Source organism: Kwoniella newhampshirensis, chromosome 8, assembly GCF_039105145.1.
Source record: "Kwoniella newhampshirensis strain CBS 13917 chromosome 8, whole genome shotgun sequence".
Taxonomy (NCBI): Eukaryota; Fungi; Basidiomycota; class Tremellomycetes; order Tremellales; family Cryptococcaceae; genus Kwoniella; species Kwoniella newhampshirensis.
Genome location: NC_089962.1, coordinates 645,213 through 663,111, shown reverse-complemented (window position 1 = coordinate 663,111; position 17,899 = coordinate 645,213). Strand labels below are relative to the sequence as shown.

The 17,899-nt window shown below is 51.7% G+C and overlaps 3 protein-coding genes across 3 annotated transcripts; 1 reads left to right on the top strand and 2 right to left on the bottom strand.

The window, feature by feature from the left end:
* Nucleotides 1-81: 81 nt before the first annotated feature.
* IAR55_004435 (uncharacterized protein) lies at nt 82-481 on the bottom strand (the record flags this gene model as incomplete). Its single annotated transcript, XM_066947534.1, has 2 exons — nt 82-287; nt 373-481. 2 exons carry the CDS (start codon nt 479-481, stop codon nt 82-84), a joined length of 315 nt encoding a protein of 104 aa, XP_066801948.1.
* A 385-nt stretch (nt 482-866) lies between these two features.
* On the top strand, nt 867-5,360 carry IAR55_004434 (uncharacterized protein; the record flags this gene model as incomplete). The annotated part of the gene is made up of 8 exons (XM_066947533.1): nt 867-1,583; nt 1,636-1,859; nt 1,914-2,978; nt 3,035-3,219; nt 3,272-3,355; nt 3,408-4,894; nt 4,955-5,177; nt 5,251-5,360. The coding sequence occupies 8 exons, from the start codon at nt 867-869 to the stop codon at nt 5,358-5,360; spliced, it is 4,095 nt and encodes a 1,364-aa protein (XP_066801947.1).
* A 235-nt stretch (nt 5,361-5,595) lies between these two features.
* On the bottom strand, nt 5,596-17,595 carry IAR55_004433 (uncharacterized protein; the record flags this gene model as incomplete). Its single annotated transcript, XM_066947532.1, has 16 exons — nt 5,596-5,703; nt 5,761-5,895; nt 5,966-6,159; nt 6,219-6,396; nt 6,456-6,488; nt 6,578-6,803; nt 6,846-7,048; nt 7,103-7,303; nt 7,359-7,934; nt 8,004-11,030; nt 11,079-13,194; nt 13,248-14,371; nt 14,445-16,358; nt 16,421-17,089; nt 17,143-17,306; nt 17,367-17,595. 16 exons carry the CDS (start codon nt 17,593-17,595, stop codon nt 5,596-5,598), a joined length of 11,097 nt encoding a protein of 3,698 aa, XP_066801946.1.
* Nucleotides 17,596-17,899: the final 304 nt, after the last annotated feature.

Below are 17,899 nucleotides of genomic sequence, written 5' to 3'. Positions count from 1 at the left end.
TGATAGTCTAATCTGTCTTTACATGACGATCAGCCCCAGCACGACCCCACATTGACAGCGGCGACTACTCCTTTTACTCACCTATCCGATCAACTCGTCGACGATGATCTTCTCCTTATCCCAAATGTCCGCTCGCCAATAGACGTCTTCCTTGAGTCTGTCCCACACTTGATCGAGGGTATCCATCTTGTAGACCATGAAGCTGCCCGCGATGTTCATCTGGCCTTCGGCCAGCTTGGCCTCTCGAGCTTTCGTACCTGGTCGAGGAAGGAGGGGACCGCTATACACTACGCCCGGCTGTATGTCAGCCAATACGCTGGTTTGTATGTGGTGTACTCGGTCCACCAACGACCAAGAGGTGTCACGACTCACGAACGATATCTGTGTCTTTCGCTGCCCGTTCGAGATGCTCGGGTCGAACAGCCATCCGCTTGTCTAAGATATCGGGATGATCAGGAGCGTATACCAGGAATCGAGGCATCGTAACGGTCTTTTCGGATCAGAATATGATAGACTGGGTGAGGATTACACAAAGAGACATCGCATATACCTTCGGCTTGAAATAGTTGCAACGAGATAGATATCCACCTGCTGTTCTCCGCCACTTACCGGCATACGGTCGGTACCGGGCCGAAACGGACGAGCGCTTACAGTCCGTTTAAGGCGCGCGGAGGTAAGAGGTGTTCAGGTGCCTAATTCTGATAAAGCAAGTCCCAATGACGACCACGTGTAATGCTGTAATCCGGACACGGAGTGAAAGCTGATACGCAGGTCGTCGTTGACAAGCGGAAATCTATCATCGAGTTGTCACCCAAGACCACCCGTCAGAGAACTGATATACTGATACTCACACCCCATCAAGCAGTATGGACCCACCCCACAAGCAGAGTCTCTTCTCCTCCCTCTCCCTTGGTCGAGCCTCGCGCTCATCCAAGCCTCCTCCAGCGAGCGATACACTCGCCCATCCACTCCTTGGCGCATCCACATCTTCTCTCAATCTGCCTACCTCCTCCAGCGACACTCCCTCCAGCGACTCTACCCCATCTGTCCCCTCTCTAGGGCATCGATCTACCAGCTCAGTCTCCACTCAGCCCATATCCATGGACACCATCGCCAATCTTCCATATAAACCCAGACAGCGTCATGGCGGTGGAATCGGCTCGATTGGAAGTACCGGTAGTGTATTCAGTGCCAACGGAGGTCCTTCTTCGCCGACTCTCGCACCATCCATCATGACACCGAACTCACCGGCTACGCCGACTGGTGTCTCGGCTGCGCCGACCACGTCCACTTCCACCTCGACTACCTTCGCTCTGCCCCCCTCACACTCGGATCCACCAGCACAAGCATTGGATTCGGCTATACCTACCACAGTGACAGCTTCCACTTCTGGGTCAAGCTCTCTAACGAGCAGATTACAATTGCAAAGTCTCAAAGCCGCAGGGCAAAGGATTGGACTAGGGAATGGGAGTATGGGCATGTCGATGATCGATGCGATATTTGATAAAGGTCAGTTGGGCAGGGCAAAGGCCGGTGAAGGTGGAGATTGGGGTGATCTACTCCGGATTCTTATGGGTGGGAAGGTAGGTTCAAGCTATCGTCGGGAAAGGAATAACGAGCTAACACGGAATGAAGGCAATACTACTCCTTCCGACCACACCCTCTTCCTCTTTGCCTATGACCCCTCAAACGCTACGAGATCACATCGCTTTCCTTTCCCCACCGGTACCTTTAGCCTCTTCCTCATTCACCTCCAAACTACCTGGAAACGGCACGCGAAGTCTCGACGGCAAAGATGAGCATGCAGGAAGCACAAGTGTGCTGGTCACACTTTCTGGACTCATAGGCACTTTCAAAGGGTATGTTGTCCCTGCCCGTGTCTCGAAATTTGAAACGCTGATGATACGACAAAGGACCACGATTACCATTGAGTCTACTATCCCGTCGGACTCGCCTCTACACACTGCTCTTCGGGATTCAGCTACGAGGCAAATCGGTCTGTCCTCCCTGCGACCGACGCAGACGCAGTCACCAAATGACTCATCTACCTTCCCCTCATTTTCATTGTCGTCTGAGACGGCAACCCTACCCTTTCCTCCGCCAGCCAAAACGGCACCTGTGCACTCCCCGTCTGAGACGAAGGAGAAAGATAAAACACCCCAGAGCAAGTTGGGTAGAATGAATCCATTTGCATCGTTATTTGGTGGATCAAACGCTCCCAGTCCCACATTGGCGTCTTCTTCAACTACAGCACCTTCTGCAACTCCCACATCTCCATCGATGCAAGCAGACTGTACGCTCAGTCCCGATATGACTCCGACTCCCCCACGAAGTCGACCGTCCTCCCCTACCCCATCTAGTCCGAAGCCGTCCCTGCTCGCTATTGACCCCCCAGACAATGCTTCCATTTTATCCGATACTCCGTCTGTCCTGTCTGGTGAAGGATTCCAGGTCACCGCATATACCGTCTCTAGACCGATCCGATATAACGAAACCCATAAGACGCTCACTAAGGCGATACGTACACATGTTCGGGACGCACTGTCTCGATTGCCGGACAAGGTGGTTGAGAAAGTGACAAAATTAGTCATTCCTAATGTCGCTTCTTCATCACTGACCGCTGGAGACGAGGTTCTGAAGGGTCGGAGCCATCTTGCTTCGGACCTCGACAATGTTGCGCGACTCGACTTTGACGATCCGACGGGGACTGGAGAGCGACTGCAAGACTTCATGGAAGGGATATATGACGATCTAGTGGCATGCTATAGATCAGATGGACAGGAAGGATTGAAAAGAAAAAGCAGTGGGAATATCCCTTGGGGCAGAGCTGCGCATTATCAGTCTCAGGATGGCGACGCAGATGGCGATAAGGAGAGGAGAAAGAAAATCGAGCTCGACAAGGAAGAGCTTATCGAGAAGGAGGCTAGTGAGGGAACAGAACGTGTGGAGGCATTGGTCTGTCGCCTTTTGTACAACAGGTGAGTATCACTCTTACGCGATACACCAGCTCGAGCAACTAATCGCAATTGTTCAGACTCTTCTCGCCGCTCGAATCGGACGATGCGAAGCATGATGAAGCTCTTGCGTCTCGCATTGCTGCTCTCAATATGCTCGACTTGTCCCTAGACCATCTTGGGCTCATCACCCATCCGGAGGATGAAGAGCCGGCGGGGACGATAGCAAAAGGGTTGGCCGATATTGTGGACCGTATTGGCAATGGTAGGTTGTTTCCCTCGATCCAGTAAGCTTTGTACCGTTGACGTTGTCGAAGAATTGCAAAAATTGGCCAACGCCTCGTGCGTCACACCCAAAGACAAGGCAGATGCCTTGATCAAGGCCCATAAGGTCGTGGCAGGTAAGAATAACTTGCAATACATCTAGTCATTATATGGCTGACAGTGCTACAGACGGTCTTGCTCAGATCCCAAACGTGGAACTTCGACCAGAAGGCGAGCCTTACAAGCCTCCGCCCCCTCCAGGCGCTACACCCATCCCTACACCTTCTTCCGATCCAACCGTGCTCCATCCACCTGCCATCCCTACGCCTGAGTCCTTGTCCCTGAAATCATCCCCTTCAACGAAGGTTGTTCCGTTAGAGCGAGAACCCTCGAGGATCAGCAGCGATTCTTCCAGCGCTCTTTCGAACACCTCAGACCCACTGACAGCGATGGCCAGCGAGACCACCCCTTCGATCCTTCAACCTATCCGTAGCAACAGTCCACCGGTCTCCGACTTAATGTTAGGCGAATCCACTGATACGATTCAGATCAAAGAAGCGATGTCTGAGTCCGTAATGGGCTTGACTGAGCCACTGAGTCGGGATCACTCTGCTTCATCTCACGGCTCCAAAGCTCTACCAAGCTCCTTACCGCGTCCAAACTCTCCAAAGGTACCGAAACAATCCACCTCCGGTGCCGATCTCATCTTGCCTATCATCATCTATGCTGTGGTAAAGTCGAATCCCCCTCAGCTCGCCTCTCAGCTCATGTATCTTCGTCGTTATCGATCTGCGATTTGCCTGACGGGCGAGGCGAGTTACGCGATCGTCAACCTGACTGCAGTGGTAGAGTTCCTCGAGCATGTGGACTTGGCTGAGCTGGGTCTTGGAGGAGACTCGGACAAGGTCATGAGTATTGCGGATCTCTCGCCAATCGGACTGGATTATATGGATGAGAGCAATGCGGATGCAGCTAGCATTGCCACTGCGTCTTCCAGATTGCGAGGCAGAGTATTCCAAGTTGGAGAATTGGCGGCCGGATCAGCGAACAAAGTCATCAGCGGAGTGATGGACTCGTCTTGGACCGCACTTCGAGGTTTGATCGGGACCAACGCCGTCTCGGCTGATGAGGATTCTTCAACTATGACGAGTGGGGCAAGCGAGAGTACACGACCAGGTATGCGTCCACGACAAGGTTCGACATTCTCGCTAGCCAGCGTCACCGCCAGTGTAGCCAGTATCGCAGCAGCCGCTGCTGCGAGAAATAGATCTAGGGCGAACTCAAGAGCTTCGGCAGAGCATGTCTGGGGAGGCAATCAAGAGCTGGTAGAGGTTGCTTCGAGACCTGCTTCAATCAAAGAGAGAGGCGAGAACGACTACCCTACGTCTTCAGATGAAGAAGATACCGAGGAAGAGGACCCAGCCGCACCAGATGGAGACGAACCCAAAGGACAGAGCAAGATAATCGGTACGGGTGGTCCTGGGAAGGATAAAGACGATACGCCAAAGCAAGAGAGGGTCAGTCTGAGCAACCGATTGGCGTCAATAGGTGTCTTGGGCAGATTGGGTAATTCTAGTCCAGCGGCAGGTGTATCTGGAGGAGAAGCGATGGTCACTTCGCCATCTATGACGGAGAGTCTGACGAGTACAGTGCCCGCTCCCGCTTCCGCACCAAAGGTTAGTCTAGGTCATAAAATACAGTATACGGGCAGGACTGACTCATGTATCGCCTTGTAGCCATCGATCTTTGCGAATCTCACAGGTTCTCGTTCCGCTTCCGCTTCCACTTCTCACACTCACGCGAGACGATCGTCTCTTCTCGGAGGAGGATCTGATCCAACGAGATCCAATTCGCCTAGAGGAAGTATCTCGTCAATACCTCTGTCTCCGAATCCGACTTCGGCACTGCCTCCAACCCTGGATGAGACGATAGAACCTCCAATTGACAGATTCATGACTTGTAAGTGGGCCCATTTCCTTTGCCCCGGGAGGAATCAGGCTATGAGGACTGACTTGGATCACTTCGATCGCAGGCGAACTAGGAGATATTCAATTATCTGAAATCGGACTTCTCCTTCGCGATTATAGACGTTTAGGGCAACTCGTCACTTCTTTACAATCAAAACTAACCCCACCATCCTAAAGGACGGCTGCCCTCTCAGTCTCTACCATCCATGACACATTGACGATAGACATGACATACACACTTTAGATCAACGTAAAGTGATATGAATCCTCATTCCATGCATGCTTTCGGGATTCACATGAGAGCATAAATCCAAGTGACCATAACGTACAACATAAATGTGATGATATTTCAAGGCATATGACGACAAGAGAAGAGAGAAAGGGTAGTGAAACAACGAAATTGATCAGAATTAGAACCAAGCCATATAAGTCTCGCTCATCTGGGCAAGATTGAGAGGTGCAGTAGCCTGAGAGATAAGAGTGACAATGGCATGGACAACAGGAGCAGCGTTAGGTGACTGAATGATGATACACCTGTCAGCTTGATCACAACTATCGACCAATTATAAACTCACCTTGTCCTTGTTCTCGCCGATGTAACCCATCGTACCGGCTCGTCTGATGAAGTTATCGACGTTTTTGTAAACATGATTGATGAGAGGTTGATCGAGTCGTGCGTCCTTCATATACGTGTTGTGCCAAATGAGAAGCTAGAACAGATAATTGAATGTTAGCATGGCATTTTTTCTTCACGACAGGCAATGCAACGACTAGACTCACCTCATCCCTGATGAAGAGACACAATGTGCCTGAAAGGTCGAACTCTGGTTGAGTTAGACATCTCGCAATAGCAGTGGCGGCCGCCGTGACTACCCCTTCGATTCCAACTCGAGTGATGAAGTTCTGCATGTTGGGAGTGAGTCGGAACGGCACGCTTTCCGAAGACGAAATGAGCGGTTGACCGAGAGCGAAAGCTGAGATCACGGTCATGTCAGCTACGGCGTTGCTTGTGCAAACGAGATTGCTAACTTACCGGGGAGGATCTCCGTCATGTACATGAGACCAGTCTTGCGACTGATATAGAATCGTGACGGCGCTCGGTTGCTGAGACAGCATACATAGGTGAGGAACATGGTTGTGGCTGTTTGCAGAGCGAATTGCTTGCGCATGAGCCACAAGCTCTCCGGGCTACCCATGGTCCTGATCATGTACTACAATTGCAGTCTCAGTCAGCTCGATCGGGCTCGAGTCACTACTAGCGATGACTCACGCTTGTCATGATTGTCTCAGGCACCATCTTTGTCTGAACCTCCTCCATGACTTCCGCTTTGAGTTGGATGAATCTGTGATCATTCTACTCGGTCAGCCTCGCTCAATTCCCAGTAAACTCACCTTCGGGATTGCGGTGTCATAAAGCTGTTTGATTCTGTCATAGTACGCAAGAATTGTATCTTCGCGAGACATGCCCTTTCTAGAAGAGTAGTCCTCGAAAATATCTTGCATGCTGACATATGACGAATCGGCTTGAACCAATCGAAGCTGGGGTGCAAGAGGTGTAGCAGTCGGAAGATGGAATTGGAGATTTCGGCGACGAGATTCTTTTCTCTTCTTGAGAACGCTGGAAGAAGGTCAGCTTTGCAAAAGGTCAGAAGTAACTCACCTATTCATGATTCGGAACAACTGAGTGAGTCGTTCCTCTCGTCGGCAGTGTCTGGCAGCAGGCAACTGTACGTGGAACGTATACGAAGAGCCATTGTTGCCGATCATCGTTATGCGACGGAAGCAATGACCGTGGCCTCTACCAAGTTCCGCCTTGGGTGCAAAGCGAGCTATCTTGATGAATTCCTCCCCTTGATCGACGTGCTGGAAATGTTGTCAGTGTCTGCTTTTACATGAACCAAGACCTGAGAAGCTCACGTGGACATATTGACCAGGTATCTCAACATCGTCGAATTTGGTGTGATGGAATTCGGTGAGATTACAGCCTCCCTGGTCGAGAGCCTGTACTCTAGGTCGAGCGTCAAGTAGCTTCTCGTACAGATCGCGCCAGTGTTGAAGTCGTCGAATGTACTCGCGCAACTTTGGCATGTCTTGCATGAAGTCCTTCTCGATGGAGGCCTGCACATCGAGAAGGTCAGCTGAGTGTAGCGGCGTAATCAGATGTCTCACTCACCTTCAGATCGCCGTTGAGGTTGGTCGCGAACTTGGCCAAGTTGTCCTTTGTTTGGTGGTTCAATTCTCCGTCATCATTGGGAAGAGCGTTCCTGCCACCCCATTGCTGCATCGCGTCCGCCAATAACGCTGAGAAGAACCGATAGATGTCCTCGTCAGAGCCGGGTTTCGCCCGCAACGCAATTTGGTCAACCATTTTCTCCATCGTTAACGCCAATAGCGGGAAAGCAGTCTTGAGCATGTTCATGATCTCTTCAACATGGTCCCAGGGTTGTCGAGGAGGTGGAGGCGCAGATGCAGGAGGAGGCATCGAACCGTTATTGGACACAGCCGCAGAATTAGGTTGACTGCCGTTGGTTGTGATGAGGGCGCCTGTCTCGTCCTTGACGTCTTTTCCATCTTCTGACTTGGAAGTCGCCGCTGCAGCCGCAGCATCGGCGGCAGCATCGGCAGCATTGGCAGCCGCTGCTTTGGCTTGTTGTTCTGCTCGACGCGCTGCAGCAGCTCGGGACTGCATCTGTTGCTTCTTGATGCTGGAGAAATCCTCCCTAGACACTCGCAGGTGGAAGAACAGAGCCTGTGCAGAGGTTAGATACACCTTCTCTACCCTCTTAGACTACCGTCCTAGAAGAAGACTACTACTCACTTGAGGGAATTGCTTGGATATTCTCAACAGCAGTAACCGAGCTTGTTTCGCCTCGCGATGCGATAGCGACATGAGAAGCTGAGGAACCAAGGTGATCCAATACCAAATGACCAGATCGCCTTTGTAATTCTCGAACGCTTTCGATATGGTGTTGCGACTGTCATCAAGACCGAGCAACCAGAGCACGCGTAGGAGAAGACCTCGAGACTTGTGATTATTGTACAGTCCCGCTGCTTGGAGATAGCAGGACACAGCACTCGACGCCAAGATTGCTCGATCACGCGCGTATGATTCATTCCACTGTTCGTCCGTCATCTTCGGCTTGCCAGGTTCGGGCTCTGGTGCACCTCCGGGGAGTGTTTCCGGTCGTTCTCGGTAGAGCTTGTCGTTGAATCGACCCCATTCTGCCCACGCCTTGGGAAGATTCATGTCCATCTGGATAGCGTGAGCGAACTCGGCATTTGCCTCCTCATTCTGTCCCAGTCGAGATATGAACATGCCCTTCAGAGTCAAGAATTCGGCCTTCTGAGGCGGGGCAAAGTACATGAGGTTTGTCGTACTGATATTCTCGAGCCCGTCGTTGAACTTGTCGGGCTTTTGGAAGAAGCACAAAGCTTGCTCTCGGAGTTTCAGGAACGCTTCAGAAATCTCGATGTTGGGCAGCATGTAGATTTTGTTGAGGGCAACGCTACAGACATCAAGAAGACCATGTCGACGAGCCACCTCTCCAAATCGGTTGATCATCCACGCCGTCTCGTGGAAGCCTCGGTAGCCGTAGGTTGCGGTGTCACCTTGAGGGATCAAGGGGTGATACACTCTGGTGACAGCTTGGAAGACATGCTGACGCCAGGCAAGTAAATCGCTCCATACACTGATATCATCCCAGAAGTTGGGAAGTCGATCTCGCCAAGTCTGGAAGATAGTCTTGAGGTCACTGTTACAACGCATTTCGAGATTTGCCTGATTCGTCATCTGAAGACTGTCGAAGACTTGAGCGGCTTCTGTCAACTCGACGCATTGCTGAAACATCTGCAGGAGGGGCAGGTGCGCAGCAGTCATGTGCGTCGGTAAGCTAACCCATTTGCGAAGAGTGATCTGCTGAGCCTCGTCCAGAACGCGGAAAAATTCATTGGGCGGTTCGCGAGCGAGGTGTGAACGTAGAAGGGTTACAAACGCTTCGAAAGTCTTGCGTCGTGGGGTGGGAATGTCGGAAACCCGGGCGATATTTTGATCAATCGCCTCTCGGTCAGGCGATGTCCAGTCGGAAAGCCTCCAGGCGCACTCTAGCAAAAGATCTGCGTCTTGATCCACTCGAGCAAGTTCCGTCAAATTCTCCCAATTCTGCAGTTTCTGCGCCGACAGGATCCAGTGGTCCTCCCAGAAACAGTACTCCTCCTCGCTGAAAGGTAACAGATTGTTGCGAGCCCTGATTTGGGCAACTTCGTACAGCTCAATTGCCTTTGGCCATATTCCATTTTGCTCGTACGTTAAAGCGGCGGTCGTCTCTGGGAACACACAGCGAGAGCGAGCAAGACCATAGAACATGTCTTCCTCGCAAAGCTCAGCGTAGAGCTCGCTCAGAGCACTTGCACAGCTTTCTCGCAAGCCGTCGTCCGAGCGATAGACGTCGCTGAGCTTAGTGAGGATCTCAAAGCCAACATACCAAGCGTTATATGTCTTGGCAAGGTATTTGACAAGCAGGGGTGGCAGTGTGATGGGCGGTGTACAGGGTAGGATACCATCGAGGAATGTTTGAACGACGTTCGGGCGCATCTCCACCTGCTTTCGAAGGTAGTCCTTCGACAGAAGCTTGACTATGTATGGTGTGAATGCGGTCTGTTGAGCTCGAGTGAGAGACGACCAGCACATGGGGAAGACAGCAACCCAAAGTCGATGAGCGAGGTTGTTGTCGGTGTGTATCAAATTTCTAGTGGGCTGAATCATGTCGCCGACCGAAGCGTTCCGTGCCAATTCGACAATCGGATCGGAGTCTAGGATGCCCTCGAGCGGTTTTGGGATCAAAGCCTCGTCATGGTCGACGATGCCGAGGAGTTGGCTCAAGATTTGCGGGATCCAATAGCTATCTGCGAGTGTGTCCCAATTCTGAAGCGAATAAAGGTATTGCAGACGCCCATCAAGTGATCTAGGCAGACTTTGCTCCAGCTTGTCGAGGAATTTCGCCCGTTGGATAGCATTCTTTGACTTCGTTCCAAGCAGGTAAGCTGATTCCAGGCGATGAGTAATGTCTGTCCCTCTGAGAACATCCTGCTCGTAAATTTCGAATATGACGTCGAGGTATTCCTGGAACAATTGATCGTCCCGTTGCTCAAAGACTGGCATGCGTAGCAGGATCGCTGCTTTCTCCTTGCCCTGAGAGGCGCCCTCAGTGTCGTCGATGACCCAATGTTGGAGGAGCTGCAAGATGTATCGGCAAAGGGCAGGGCTGAGAGATCGTTCGACCAAGGCGGTGATGATACTGTATAGATGCTTACGTTGCTCTCGAAGATCTGTAACACGATCGCGGAGGATATCAAGAACTGAGATGATCAATTTGGCGGTGGGATCCGGATCGTTGCCCGCAGCAGGAGGGCTGGTGTTGCCGGTATGGACCTTGACTAGATTGCCGAGAACCTTGAGCAAAGCTGAGCTGATTGACTCCGATTGAAGGATTTTCGGCTGCGCCTTCAACCAAGATCTGAGGAGGAACAGAGTGCCAGGAAGGTTTGAACTTGATCTCAAGCTGGATACAAGACCCTCATTGACGGCGTTCTGCACAAAGGTCAAAAGAGCTTTGGCATCGGGTTCCGCTTCTCCACTTTCTTCCGTAGGCATCTCCGCGAACAGATCCTCCGTCAATGGGGCAACGACATCGTGAAGTTCCGTCTCGTCGGAAACCCAGACCTTTTCGAGAAGCTTAGAGAGGAGGCCCAGGTTAGCTTTGACCCATTGAGAGTCTCTGACAGCTGCGGCTGCGGCAATGACCTCAGTCGAGTTCGCCACAGTAGTGCGCGTGTTGTCGTTGATGTCCTGATAGCATGATTAGCTTTCATGATTACGCCTGACCTGATAACTTACCTGAGTCATGGTCCGCTGGAAGAAGCCCAGTTTCACATGCACATTCGGCAAACCCTTCGGTCCCAAAATCTCTTTGAACAGATCCAACGCTCTCCTAGTCAAGCCGTTCCTTGTAACTGACTCGGAAGAAGTTGAGACTAGTCGAAGCAGGTGGGCTGTCATGAGTTCTCTGACTTGACTGGGCGCAGCCCAGCCACCACCGCTGCTTCCTGAGATAGCCGTTCCAGCTCGATCGATCCTTTGTTTTTTCGCAGGCGAGTGGTCTGCAGAGTGATCTGCGCTCCGCTTGGGTCCCTCACCATCAATTTCCATAGCTTCAGCATCACGTGCAGCGATTCTTCGCTTTTCCCAGTTGAATATGAGCTCGACAATGTCGACAGTTAGCTTTTTCAGCTCTGGGGTTGCAGCTTGAACAAAAGCCAGCTTCGACAATGAGTTGGCAACGTGGGGGACATAAAGCTCTCGATAGTCGTAGAACAAGTCGGGATGATTGACCAACAGCTCGCAGACGGTAACGAGTTGATTGGTAGCGTGGCCCTCTTCGATGAGAACCGTTCGCAAAAGCTTGGCCCACTCTGGAGTACCGCTAGCTGGTGGTGGGTCACGGACCGAGAGGGAAGAAGCCAAAGTATCGATGGCTTGTCGATAGAGAGTCCTATTGTCGGTATCCTTCAACCGCAAGACACCCGTCCACGTGAGTCGGACGAATTTGACAGGAGTTTCGTAAGTCGCCATAAATCGAGCTGCCAAGACATACGCCATGAGCTTCACGGTCGGTTCCAGTAGGTTGATTCCCATCCAAGCCAACTTGAAGATCTCTTTCCGCGCTTCGTTGACTTTCGCACTGCAATGCTGAACCAGAAGAGTGGTCAAAGCGAACACCTCGATGAGATGAGTATCCTCCCTCTGCTTTGCAGCAGCTGTGGCCGCAAGCGGGCGCCACATGAGATTGGCGATCTTTTGGACAAGCTGTGGGGAGACGAGGGCACCATCATGATCCGGGTTCGAGAAATATACTCGGAGCGTGGGGTTGACGATGACTCGTAGAGCGTTGGTCTTGAATGCCCAAGAGACACTGTCCTCTTCGTACAGGTTAAAGAAGTACTCGATGACCTCCTTGCGATACTCGACCGATTCCTGTAGAGCTACTTGTTGGTAGAGGAAGAAAGACACATGCGATCGCTCAAAGGACGCGCGAACTTCGTAAGCCTCCACAACGTGGAAGAGAAGCGGGATGTGCTGTTGATTTTTCAGGCTGGTCATAAACATTTCGAGTAAGAGTGAGGGCATCTGCTGGAAGTGATAGCCTGTCATATCGGCCTTGTTGTCACGAGACTTGGTAACTATCATTCTCCAGACGTTGACGAGAGGCTCAAGAGCCGGTTCGCTGTCTGATAACCAGGTGGGCGAGACTCGTGACAACTCTCGGATGAGATATAGACCTGGTAGAACGAGGTCTAATGCTTCGGTATTGTTGAAACAGAGCTGACAAAGGGCTTCTGCACGGCTCGACAATTCTTCTACGAGGTTGGGGGCGCAACCGGATGCGATGATGTTTCGGTATGTCCATACATAACGTGGGTTTCGGATGTTGTCGAGAAGATTCTGAGCTCCATTAGCATGGTATCTGTTGAGATATCGGCCGAGGTTTTCTGTGAAGGGACCAGGCTCTGACTGATGAAGCAAGGCTTCGACTTCGACAACATTGGAGACGAGATCGTTCAGGTACTGAATGGCATTCGCCGGCAAAAGTCTGAAGATGTTGACCAATCGTGCCATTCGCGAGATGTCCGGATTATCCTCAAGAGGCGACAATGCAGCTTTCATGAGCATTTGATGATCGCCAAGTGTTTTGAAGTGGTCCAGAAGTTTCACACCGATCTCGACCTTGAAATAATTCGTCAAGAGCTCGAGGAAACGAGCGAGGCCATCGAGACCGGAGACACTCAATCGCTTGGCATCCGCCAGATTGACCAAAATGGGCCGGAGACCTTGTTGAAGAACGTCTTTAGGCAACTTGTTCTGTTGATGCAGAACATCTCGTAGACCCTCGTGAGCAACATCGACAATGTCTGGGTTGATGGAGTAAACGTGCTTGAAGTACACTTGGATTATGCTGTGCGTGGGGTCAGCTTTGACGAAAAGGTCACAGGCAAGAGCTTTACTTACCGAGCCCGGAGCTGAGCGAGGTTTGGCTTGTTCAGGAAGTCTGGCGTGGCCATCGACGACTTCAACAACCGCAGACAAGAGATACGCAAGGTCTTGAGCCAAGTCTCCTGCTTGTGAGTCGCAGGCTTGGTGATAAGGTTTGCGTCATCTACATCGGCCAATGCCAGAACCTCGTGAAGGAGTCTGACGAATTCCTCCGATGTCTCAGGAACTGAAGGTCGAAGGTCCATCAGATACGTCACAGCGCTGATGTTGCCGACCTGCATGGCAAAAGGCAGGGCTCGAAGAGGTTTCGAGTAGATTGGCCCGTGGTCCACGCTGAGAAGTTTTGCTTTGGCGATCCCGGTAATGAGCTCAGGTACTGATTGAGCTGTGACCTCGGCAAGTGTTTCGATGCATCGCTGAGACGCTTCCCTAGCCAAAAGACTCTGGCTGTTCAGCTCTCCGACAAGTGCCTCTGCGACTCGTGGAAGTCGATGCTTCCCGTCATCTTGGGACTGACACTTGCGGATTATGTTTTTGACGAGGTCGATCATCTCCTCGGACGAGCTAGGAGTATCCTTGGGCGCATCTCGAAGACAGAACAAAAGAGCCCGGACAAAGTCCAGCTCCAGGTCAATAAGCATTTTCCTGCTGAGGTCGACCTTGTGAACGAAAGCGGAAACAGCAGTAACGCCAGCCATCTTCTTGGACCAGTCCTCCTCATGGCAAAGACTGACCAAACGATGGGCAAAGAAGGCCACCATGCGGTCGAATGATCGAGGTGCGTCAACCTTGCCAACGAATGCTGGACTATGCGCAAGATCCTTGAAATCTGTCACAATCGTAGCAAGCAGATCGCCCAGTCCAGGTCGATCGGCAGGTTTAGAGTCATGTAGTGTTTCGACGAAGCAATCGGACAAAGCGTTTGTCAATGGCAGGAAGCGCTTCCGAGAATTGTCGGGAATGGGCTTCGCACTGGGTTCCACGCCGTCGGTCCTGCCCAACTCCAAGGCGAAGGCACGTCGACACAGATCACGCACGAATGCCAGTGCTTTCTCTCCGATCAGCGTTTGATGACAAGCAAGGAATAGACCGGTCATGACAGCTTGGAATGACGCGTTGCCTTCGGGATTGGGAGCATCCTACACATCAGCAATGTTCATACTACAGGGTACTCACTTCTTGGAAGATGGTTAGGGCTGCGTACATCAGAACTTGCAGACCATCGTCTCGTAACAATTGAGTCTCGTCCTCAAGAAGCTTGCCAGCCGTCATCACCAACGGACTCAGTTGAAGCTCGTGTTTTGTTCCATCAAAAGTGACAGGGGCAAAGAGGTGGTCCGAGTACAGTTGGTAATCCAGAATATCGTCGACCTCCTGGAACCGCCGATTCCTTCCACCCAGCTTGCCCAGAATCTTCAACGCAGCGTGCGCATGGTTCCGATTTGCCGGTATTGGCTTCAACAACTGGTGTAGTGCAGCCATCAAATTGCGCAGAACTGGTCCCATGGTAGGGTCGAGGAATTCGGCAGTGAGATTGTCTATACACAACTCCAGTGTACGCAGACCCTGACTGACGAGATCTGGTCCGGCACCCAACGCATGGACGAGAGGTTTCATGAGATAGCTGAGATGAGGCAGTAGATTCGTAAGGCGGACTGGTACCGTAAGGGTGAGTTCCACGAAGAGGTCGCGTTGAGCATCGTCCGTCGCATGATAGAGCAGGTAGGCAAGATTATCCAGCATCTCTTGCAGGATCGGAAGGACCTCCTTGTACAAGGCTTCAAATCTCCCTCCACCAATTGATCTGAATAAGGCTCGAAGAATCTGGTAATAGATTGCGGGGTCTTCGGACTTAGCCGCATACTCGAATGATTTCATGATGAGTTTCTGGAGATGAGGGACTAGCACCACTTCGTTCGTAGCGATATAAGTGTTGATTGCTAAGAAGGATATCTTGAACATTTTCAGGGTGAGAATCGCTTGGGGTTTGTCCAAGCTACCAAGCCCGTCTAGGTTCTTCATCAGGTGCTTGAGCAGGATAGCGACTAGCTGATGCGATACCGTTTCGTGGGTGATGAGCATCTGCAATATAGGGAATATCTGATTATTTGTGATCGCCAACTCGCTGAAGAATGCCATGTGGCTCGTCCAAACTTCGGCAAAGACATGGGGCTCGAATAGCAGCAATATTTGCGAGAGTAGCTCCAAAGCCTCCTTCGGCTCTCGAGGGTCTCGGCCAGCAAAATCGAAGATAGCGAGACACTTGAGACTGTGCTCGAAGAATTTACTGAGTAGCTCGCCGTCAGGCTGCGGCGGAGGATTTTCGCTTTGCCGAGTATACGTGAGTAGGGTGCGGAAAGTATGCAGGAGCGTCTTGAACAGATACCGAGATTCTCGACAGAAAGACTCCAACGATTCGCTGGCGTAAGCCACCGAGTGGACCGGCATGGCCTGCTCGATATCTCTCCACCCGTGTGTTTGCCTGTCTGCCACCTTATCTGTCGGTTCCTCCATGACAGCGTCTCCATCACCCTGGTCTTTGCTCTCCTCCTTGGCCTTGCCCTTCCCTTTATCTCTCAATCCAATCGCCCGGAGACGGTCATGCGCCTCCGACATGGCCGTTAGCTTCTCCAAAAAGGTGAAGAACATTCCACGCATTATCCTAGAGGATTCGGTGTTGTCGGCTTTACTGTAGATCGAATCGATGATTGTATTGAGCAACTTGGCACACATCGTCTGAATGGAGCTCGAGAATGTGGCATCGTTGAGGTTGCAGGAAAAGACGTAAACGACTCTCGTCAGTTGCGCGAGGGGTAATTGATCGCGGACATGATGGATGAGATCAGCCACAACTGAATAGGCTAATGGTCTTAGCAGCTCCCTGCTGGAGACACCGGTTCCAACAAGCACGCGCTCCTCAAGGAGTGTATCGATGTAGGGTATGAACGACGCTCGAGACTCGACGGTGAGGATGTGTCGCGTCGCGACCAGCAATTCCTTCCTAGTTCCAACATCTTCAGGTGGACAGTCCCGCAGCAACCGAACGCAAGCTTCTGGGAACACTTCGACGTAGTCCTTGTTGTTGCCTTGGTTGCCACGAAGAACATAGGCGAGGAATGCCATGGTCTGCAATCGGGCCGCAGATTAGTCATCTAACCAATCTGGCTGAAGCCGTCGTCAAAACTCACCTTCACTTGAGCCTTTATAAGCTCTGCATACATCTCTCTATTGCCCACACCATTGGCGACGCCCACAAAGATCTCCCCCTTTTCTTTCGCTTCCAAATGAGCTATTCGTTGAGGTTCCGGCTGAATCTTGATACTGTCGATGACTAGGGGGTAGAAGTCGAGCATAGCTGTTTGCATGATCTGCTTGTAGGTCTGAAAGATAAGTACGACGGCAATGGGACATTCCGTGAGGACTTTGGGGGAATGAAGGGCATGAGGGAGGGTCGCATGTGAGGAGGATGACGGTTGCGGAGGGGGTGCCGATTGTGAGGCGGCTGCGTCGCTGGCGGGTGTCGCAGGCGCGGGCGAAGGCGCTGTCGTCGAGGGCGCTGTGGGTGTGTGTTTGGCGGCCGCAACACCTCCCGAAGGCCCAAATTCCTTTTCCACCACTGCTTTCGTGTTTGCGTACATCTGCTTGACCAGATCAAGGAAAGGTTCGATGTACGGTTCCATCTGCTCCTTGTTACTCCTCAATCCGTCGATCATGATCTTGATGCACAACAACGCGTTCTCTTCATTCTCCATCTTGAGAAGCTTGACACAGAGATCCATGACTGAGCTCATGTGATGGCGAAATGGTTCAGTGTGAGGCAGACGTTGCAAAAAGGCAAGAAGAGTGTGACGGAATCGCTGCGACATCCAAGATGTTAGTAGGATGCAGGGGGTCGAGCCAAGTCACTCACCTGCTCCACATTGTCCTTGACAAATGTGATCGATTTCTCCTCCCCGAGTATCGTGATCAGCGCAGGAACAAAGATCGATAGGTATTTCTCGTAGAACCCGAAATCTCTGTTGGTTTCTGCTGAATCTCGGAGCTCAAACGCGATTTCTAGCTTCTTCCTTGTCGCTGCATGAGAATGCATCAGTTGGGGACTCATGGGTCAAGATACATGTAGAGAAGGCTCACCAATCCCCGGTTCGAGCAGTTGACCTGCAAGGAACTCGCAATCTGAGACGGACATCGGTCCATTGCTGCTGAAGCTAGGTGGCGGCATGCTCATGCCTCCACCTCCGACTGCTGATGGGGTGGGCGTTTCTGTAGAGGGTGTAGCAGCGAGAGGCAGAGCAAGGGGAGTCGCGGTCGAGGCTTTCCTAGGCCTGCCCGACCTGTTTGTTGATGGTCCTGAAGAAGCCATGGTGGATGGTAAAACAGAATGGGCAAAAACACACGGGTGTTCAGCGTTGCACGAAGAAAGTCGGTAATGACCGTTCGTTGAGTTGACAGGTCACTATTGACCACACATGAGACGGCCAGGTTTCTGACAGCTTGCCCCAGCTCGATTTCGGTATGGACGGGTATATTGGCGTCGGCAGCTCCTCTCTGACTGTCACCGAGCGGTGAATTGAACGACGAGAGGAGAGGACCGGAGGCTGGAGACGATGAAAGGTAACGAACGAGTTGATGAAAACGAAAACAGACTGTAAAAATCAAAAAGATGT